Source organism: Drosophila persimilis, unplaced genomic scaffold, assembly GCF_003286085.1.
Source record: "Drosophila persimilis strain 14011-0111.01,24,50 unplaced genomic scaffold, DperRS2 tig00000663-arrow-arrow-pilon, whole genome shotgun sequence".
Taxonomy (NCBI): domain Eukaryota; kingdom Metazoa; phylum Arthropoda; class Insecta; order Diptera; family Drosophilidae; genus Drosophila; species Drosophila persimilis.
In genome coordinates this window covers 708,018-715,771 of record NW_020825331.1, presented here as the reverse complement: position 1 = coordinate 715,771, position 7,754 = coordinate 708,018, and the positions used below count along the sequence as shown (strand labels likewise).

General features: G+C 49.5%; 1 protein-coding gene across 1 annotated transcript; it reads left to right on the top strand.

Annotated features, from left to right (window-relative positions):
• Positions 1 to 967: 967 nt before the first annotated feature.
• Positions 968 to 2,169, top strand: LOC6599429. The gene is made up of 2 exons (XM_002024491.2): positions 968 to 1,073; positions 1,144 to 2,169. The coding sequence occupies exons 1-2, from the start codon at positions 1,007 to 1,009 to the stop codon at positions 2,082 to 2,084; spliced, it is 1,008 nt and encodes a 335-aa protein (XP_002024527.2). The 5' UTR covers positions 968 to 1,006; the 3' UTR covers positions 2,085 to 2,169.
• The last annotated feature ends 5,585 nt before the right edge of the window (positions 2,170 to 7,754 follow it).

The following is a 7,754-nucleotide window of genomic DNA, read 5'->3' as shown; positions in this document are numbered from 1 at the left end:
CGTGTATTATCCCGAGCTGCCAGGCCAGTTCCTTGAAATCATCCTGGAAATATACGTATGCCACTGCTTCCTAGGGTATGGGGATGACGAGGTTTTCCTCCTCCATTCCGGGGCTGGCCAGCGTGCGTGCTTTTTTTATGGCATCAGTGCTTTTTCCATCGGGTTTTTTTTTCGCTCCGGCCCGGTCCGCCAGTTGGCACAGCTTCATTGGGCCCCACTATGTTTCTAATCAGTGCAGCTTCCGTTGCCAGCTTCCTCTGCTCCACAGCCAGTACCACAGCCAGTCCTGGTCTCTGTCCCTGTCCCTGTTCCATGTCCACTGGCAGTTCTGTCTAACGACCTGCCTGTGCGGGGCGTCAGTCAACATAGAGCGATATTTGTCAACAAGCGGAACTACGAGTATAAATATGCATGCAATGCACGGCAAAGGGCTCTGGGACTCTCGTATAAAGGCAGACCAAAGGCAAAAAGGAAAATTTGATATGGGAAAATGGAAATGCCATCGCACTAGGCTTTGATTTGGTCTCTCGGAGACTGCTCGGACTGCATTTCATCCCATTCAATTCCTTAAATGAATTTTTCCACAAGCACACACACACACACACACGAAAACTCGTATGTTTAAGAGTCCGACTCAAATTCAAAATGATCTAAAACCAAAAATACGAATCCGCAGAAAAAACAGAGCTCCCAGAAGGAAGCCCCAGAACGTACGGCAACTCTGAAAGTGTTTGACAGATAATGACAGGTCAGACCTGCCAACTCGATGAATGAACGAAAAGGTCTGACTTGGTAAATTTTTGGTTATGGTAGTAGCCCTTGAGTTTGTAATTCCACTTTGAACTCACTTGAACAGCTCTGCATTACAGTTCATTTGTGTTCGTCTGTGAAGTAATATTCGAGTTCCCCAAAAACGAATCTAAAAAAATAAAAAATAAAAGTTCAAGTAAACTTCATACATATACATATACATATTCATATAAAAATACAAAAAGCAGCCGCTAAGATGTCTCGCCAGATGGATATGCGAGAGGCTATTCTCTCCAGAGCCTTAAAGCGCTCCCTCCTATACGGTTAGTATTTTCAGTGCGGTATTGAAGATAGTCCCAGGCAAATAGCTGGTCGGTTTCCTTGTCCCTTCAGATTCGCAGCGTAAAATGAAGTTCCTGGATATCGTTGTGGTGCTACCAGAGCCGCCTGAGAAGCCTAACCGCACAGTCCATCAGCCCATGGTGCGGTCCAAGAGCTCAAACAGTATTGATCGCATACTGTGGGAGGAGGAACCAGAACCATTGGATCCATACACAGAGCTCCTGCCATTGGGCCAAAAGTCAGTGGCCGTCTGCAAGGAAGAGTTCTTCCAGCAGAAGGCCAACAATGGGTTCGGTAAACGGATCAAACCGTTCTCCGGCCCCTGGCATAATGTGCAGCCGAAAAAGCTGTTGGCGGAGCTGATCGCCGTAATGAACCCCGAGGCGCCCAAGGAAGCCACTCAGCTCGAAACGAATCTAGAGGCGGAGGAATCACTAGAAGACAAAGCGATTGAAAATCGCATCAATGAGGCCATGCTCTACTTCATGGAAGCGTCAAACCCTTTGATAGACGACCAGTTGGAAATTCTGTCCAAGCTTATGAACTCCAAAGACGATACGAACCAGCAGTCAGAGGAGCAGGATCCCAATGTGGTTAAACGTAAGAAAAATAAGAAGAAGCCCCAAAAGCGGAACCGCAAGAGGAATAAGGGCTATATACCAAACAAGGATACCACTTTGGACTGTCCTGAGGAGGCTAATGCTGAGTCTGCTTCGGGGCAGACCACCAACCTGGACCCTGAAGGCGCAGCAAAGACCGATGCTGCCCATGACAAGTCCCTGGACACAGGCGCCAGCATTGAACCCCAAGCAAACCCCGATTCCGAAGAAGCTGGACCCAAGTCTTTTGCCCCAAAGGTGGACGTGGACACAAACGAGAAGCCCAACAACTTGGAAGCCAAAGATGAAATTGTGGTCGATGCAGCAGGAGAGCAAGCTCGATTCGACACCGAAGAAGGGGATCCACAGATGCCCTTTGCATTGACACTTTAAAATCAATTTTCAATTTCACATCTTTTGGCCAATATTGTTTTTTAAATTCTAGTTATGGTCCGCTGTTTAAACGCCTCTGAGAACAGTTGATGTGTCTTTGCTATGGGTTCAGGGGTTCAGGGGTTCGCTATTCTTGGCACTGTGGTGTGGGTGTAGGGGTACCGCAGCCACTTCCGTTCCGTTCCGTTCCGTTCAGGCATGTAAATCACGGCGGAAGGGCCCCACGTTTGAGCTGTGCTGCCATCTCCATCACCTGCCTACAAATGACACTTGCAAATCCACTCGATATTGAGAGTTCGCGTCACCCTGGGCAACAAGAGCAGAGCCATTCCGTGGGGAGGTGGGCATGGAGTAAAGGTAATGCAAATGTGGAGTGTGGAGAGGGTTAAGGGTAAGTCTAGGCAAAAAAGAAAGTCATAACGAGGCAGCGGCAGCGGCAGCGGCAGGGAGAGCAAACAACCAACAACCAGCAACCGACAACCGGGAATCGGGAACCGGGAACCGACAACACATAAGCCGCCATGTTACGGATGCGAGAGTGCAGCAGCAACAGCCAACGTTGCACCTCCATGGGGCTTACACATACACATATACACACACAGAACACACAGGAAAAAAGCGACGCGTTTCGGAATTGGGAATCGGTTGCTCTTGGGGCAGGAGATGGAGCTCTTGGGGCAAAAGGCAGACTAGACCAAAGCGCCCCATGGGGAAAGCAGGAGAACCGGCAGGAAAACGCCGCACAAACATTCATTCTATCAAAACAATTCAGGATCAAAAGGTTAGTCCATCCAGCGAAACTCAAGCAGAAAAAAACGGTGTCAATTCTTACCTTTTTCATATGTAAATTAAAGCATTTCCGTACTATGCAAGCCATTATATGATATTCCCATGCAGTATCAGTCCTCGTTGCCTTCTGGCTAATACTGACTCGTATTCTTCTTTTGATTCTTTCTGTCATGGAATTTTCTCAGTGGCCTCCGGTTATAATTCCTCCTGTTGCTGGCCGTTCGGGCAATTTGGCTAAGACTGAGACTGGAGCTGGGACTGGGAGCTAAGACAGGAAGCCAGCCGTTTCACTTTCAACCCGATTCGATGGACACAAGTAGTGCGAGTACGTACGCTTTTGGCCAGTTGCTTTTAAGCATGAAATAGCAATGCGAGCCGAGTCCAGCTCTTGACCCCATCTCTGCCCCATCCTCTCCAGCAAACTCCGGAGGGTCCATCCATTCATCCATCGGTCCATCGGTCCATCCATCGTTCGGTGCTTCAGCCAGGACGCATACAAATCACACTAAGCCGAATACGTCAGGGCGGTGGCAGAGAATGGGAAAGCGAATAGGGATAGAGATATGGGGAGAGCTGGGCTTTGGCTTTGGCTTTCCTTTGAGTGCTAGCTGGCTCAATATCACAGAAAAATACCCGCAAAAAACTGGAACCCGTCAAGGAGAAGAAACAAAAAGGAGCAGCAGCAGTAGCAGGAAAAAACCGAAACAAGTTAGGAGGGTATTGTCGTAAAGTGTTGCGACTGCAAGATACCCCCGAAATTTAGAGCAAATGAATCGATCGTCCTTCGACAGAGACTCTAAAATGCGAAGACATTGCATAAAGAAGAAATTACATTTGAATCGCTGCCAACTCGGGCTCGTCTGTTAGACAATGCCTAGGGCGACTGAGTCGGTCCCGGAATCCAACAACAATATGCATAAATGCCTTTTTTGAGGCGCAAAAGTCGGTCCCAATATATAGTACTTTTCTTGGGCGTGGCGATTGAGGTGAAGAAATATTTGGCAATAGAAAATCGTTGGTAATGCATGAAACTCCATCCATTCGAATACACCCTGGCACTCGACTGCTGGCAGGGTATTAGCCGAAGAGCAGAAGCAGAAAACGGCAAAAAGGGAAAACAGAAGCTGCCTTGACTACAAAACCCAAGTCGGAACGGATGCGGCATCAACATCATCGACAACATCGGCATGCTCAGGAAGCAGTGTGGCAGTGGCAGTGGCAGTGGCAGGAACAGTGGGGGCACTGGGATGGATGTGCAAGGATTGACTTTGACTCCTGCCGAGCCATATGTATATCCTGTTTGTGCAGAGATTTGGCTTTGAGCTATGGATATCGTTAGAGATTGCCGTCGCTGGCTTTGTGTGCCCAGCCCCCCGCTCATCGATTTGCACCCTGGACGGACGGACGGAAGGGTGGGATGCCAGAACGTGGGCATGAGGGGGAGCCGGAGCGGTGTAGAGGAGCTGCTTCCAGTGGTGGCAACTTCGAGTGTCGTGTGCAGCAAGTTTACAAGGCTGCAGCGCCGCACTCCTTTTTTTTGTGTTGCTTTGCTGCAGCCCCACTGCCCGAAGCCCAGCATAGAGGCTGTTGATGTTGCCGTTTTTTAATTACATCCTTCACGGGGAATCAGTTCACGTGGGGGCCCAGTCGTCTGAGGTATGGCACATATCAAGCATACGTCGTGTATGACGACGCGCCTCTGGGGGGCGGCAGGAGAACAGCAGGAAAAAAACCAAACCAAACCAAACCAAAAACTTGTACAAATGCCATGGTTTGGCTTTGGCCTATCTCTACCTCCCGCTCTTGTTCATTCACTCCCCCAGCTGGAGCTCGGGCTAAAGCTTCGTTAGTTTATTGTGAAATTCCAATAAATGCAGTTTAAACCAAAGCCTTGCCAACGATCGGCAAGGTACAAAAAAAGAACTACAGAACATCAACAAAAAAAACAGGAATTACAGGAGCACAGGGGGAGACCTCGACCTACCTCCCAGAAGATGGAAAAACGAACGAGTAAATCGTAGAAAATCGGAAAATTGGCCCCGCAATGTGGCAGGAGGACAGGGGATTGGTAAAAGCTGGGCAAAGGGCTGTGATGACTGTGTGATGGTTCCGCCATGTGGAACACCAAACGCCGCTACTCAGAAGGCCGAATATACAGAAGGGTCCTGTAAGATTTTAATGGTGGCGTGATATAGTATAAAATATGTCGTACATGTATGTATATAGCTACCAAATATATGTAAATATCTGCAGAGTCTGCAGGGTATTCCCAGAGTCAGCACAGATCGTTGCCTGGCCAAAGGGGCGCCAGCAGGTAACTCGCCCCCACACGACTCGGTTCAATTGTGCAAGGGATTGCCACGATGCCGATGCCGATGCCGATGCCGTGAGATGCTGAGCGATGCAGAGCGATGGGAAGCGATGCGCCAAGGCCATCATGACGATGATGATGATGGTGAGCGCTCCATCAGAGTAACGATACGGGGACCGCGCCATCCATAGAGCCAGTTGTCGGATGGATAGCGGAGGTGGTGGCGATGTCGGTGGCAGTGGCAGTCGACAAGGACTTTCTCTCTCTCTCTCTCTGTCTCCACTTCCTTTGGATACTCTAGGTACTTGGGTACTTTGGGGATTTTGTGCAGATTTACATGCAAACAATCAAGATACGCCCGGGCTTTCAAGTGCCCCGGAGCCGGAGCCGGAGCCGGTAGAGCACACAGAACAGAGCTCCTGCGACCTCGCAATTCGCTTCTCAGGGACTCGTGCCAATACGTCATGTGTGTCCCAACAGCGGCTTACTCCCGGCTCCGGGAGGAGTTATGGCTATGGGTACGGTCCCGGGTTCGGGTCCGGGTCCGGGCCGGTGCCCGGGCTCTGCTCGAAGCTGGGGTATGGGTTAAATGCTCCCGGTGCACGTTCCGTTTGCTTTTCACATCTTTTCACCTTTGATTTGCCATCGTGTTGCGCCCATCTCCAGTTCCATTCGCATTTCGATTGTCGTTGTGCCTTCCCTTCGATGTCCTTCGCCTGTTTGCCCTTCCTTTCCTGCCACTGCCACTGCCACTGCCACTGCGTGCCTCTGGTATCGCTCTTGATATTTCGCAGTGTTTGTTAAATAAATATCTCTACACATGTTCCGATTACAGTCCCAGTCCCAGTCGCCACTCAATCACTTTGCATGTCTCTGGCTCTGGAAGTCCCTGTTTGAGCTTGTTATTTTTTGGTTGATATTATTGGTTTTTAATTCAATTGCTACTTACGTATGTTAAATGTTCTCTTTGGGGGATTACTTGGCGTTGTCTGTGTCCTGACAGCCCGGCCCCCGCTCTGGCTTCCTCCCCCTCCGCAGAGTGGCGCTCTCTGCATCCTTATAAATGATAAATGAGAGTTAATTATTTAATGTCTGTCACCCAGTGGCTAACACGAGGCTAACCCACCCGCTGAAATGCAAATTGCCATCGTCACATGTTAGCAGCTGGACTTGGACTTGGCTTTGGCCATGGACATGGACAGCGACAGGGACAGGGACAGGGACAGGGAGAAGGACAGCATGAGGTTGTAGTACCCATCTCACGGTGCCGTGTGTAGCACAGTTAACCCAAGTGACACATACAACACACAGGGACACAGCAGCAGGACATCGGACACTGGACATAGGACCTCGGACAACTAGACGAAGCCAGACTGTTGAAAACAACTAAAAGGAAACACCTCCGACATCAGCATGCGGTTGACAGACGTTCGAATACCCTGCAGACTTGTAATCTACAAGTAAAGATAAATGGAGATAGTTATCGAATTTATTCTTATTGCAGAATCAACGAAAGATCAGATATGTAATGAGAGGCCGTACTTCTCGTTCACAGGAGGCTCCACCTTGTCCTCCTCTGGCTCGGATGGCTACTCCAGCTGATGCTCCTCCTTCGGTCGATGGCTTGCTCAGGGTCCTCCTTGCTCAATATCTTTGTTTTAATGAATCAGGAGTATATGTACATATATAGCAGCTTTATCTAAAAAAGTAAAGAATTTCGTTTTCTTGTCAGTTAATGCAGATTTGCAATTGATGTCTTTTTTATGAGTTTCCAATGCCACCCTTTTGGCCATAGATCCCCAACACCATCCCCATTCTGTAAATATGGCCGCCAGCTACTCAGTGGGTCAACAGCTTGTCAGCTGGGAAACCCGCTTTTGGGGGAGGCATCTCGCAGAGTGGCTGATCAGTGCGCATGCCTCAATTCCGATGATGATCTTTGGGGGTAGGTCAAGTCATGGCCAGGCGAGAGTCCCATCCGATAGCCGCTATCTTTCCAATGGAAAAGGTCCAGCTGGGCTTCAAGGTCTGCTCATGCAAATGCAAATTGAATGACATGGAGCACGGCTAGTCGCCCCTTTCCCCTTCCTGCCTTCCTCCCAAATCCCCTGCCATGTCAAGGGGCTGCGCTGGACGGTGAAAAGAATTAGAACTAAGACGGGTAGATTTGCTGGATTCAAATGTTTTTCGCCCCAGAGCAGGACAGGACACAGCCAGGCTCTGACTGCGGGCTCTGGCCCGGACAATGGTCAGCCGCGTATCCATTCTGGCATCCTCCTGCTGCTGGTGCTGCAATATTTACGACTTTGCCGCGCGCATTATCATTAATTTAGCAGATTAGGAGGATCCGGGGGGAAACGTAGAAGAGGAACATCAAAAACCACAAAACCGCCTCGAAAATATTGTGCAGACGAGCACACAGACAATGGGCACACAGCGGAGGAGGGAGGGGTCTTGGAAAGTGTTGAGCGTATTCCAAGAATTTTAATTGAGCTGTAGCCCCGAAGATCTCTGACTGCTGACTGCTGGCTGCTGGCTGCTGTCTTCTGACTGCTGACTGGTGCGTGATT

Bases quoted from the DNA above. Each gene is read 5' to 3' on its own strand.
- LOC6599429 (XM_002024491.2), top strand. From the start codon at position 1,007: ATGTCTCGCCAGATGGATATGCGAGAGGCTATTCTCTCCAGAGCCTTA. The intron at 1,074-1,143 runs GTTAGTATTTTC...TTGTCCCTTCAG, and splicing joins AAAGCGCTCCCTCCTATACG to ATTCGCAGCGTAAAATGAAG.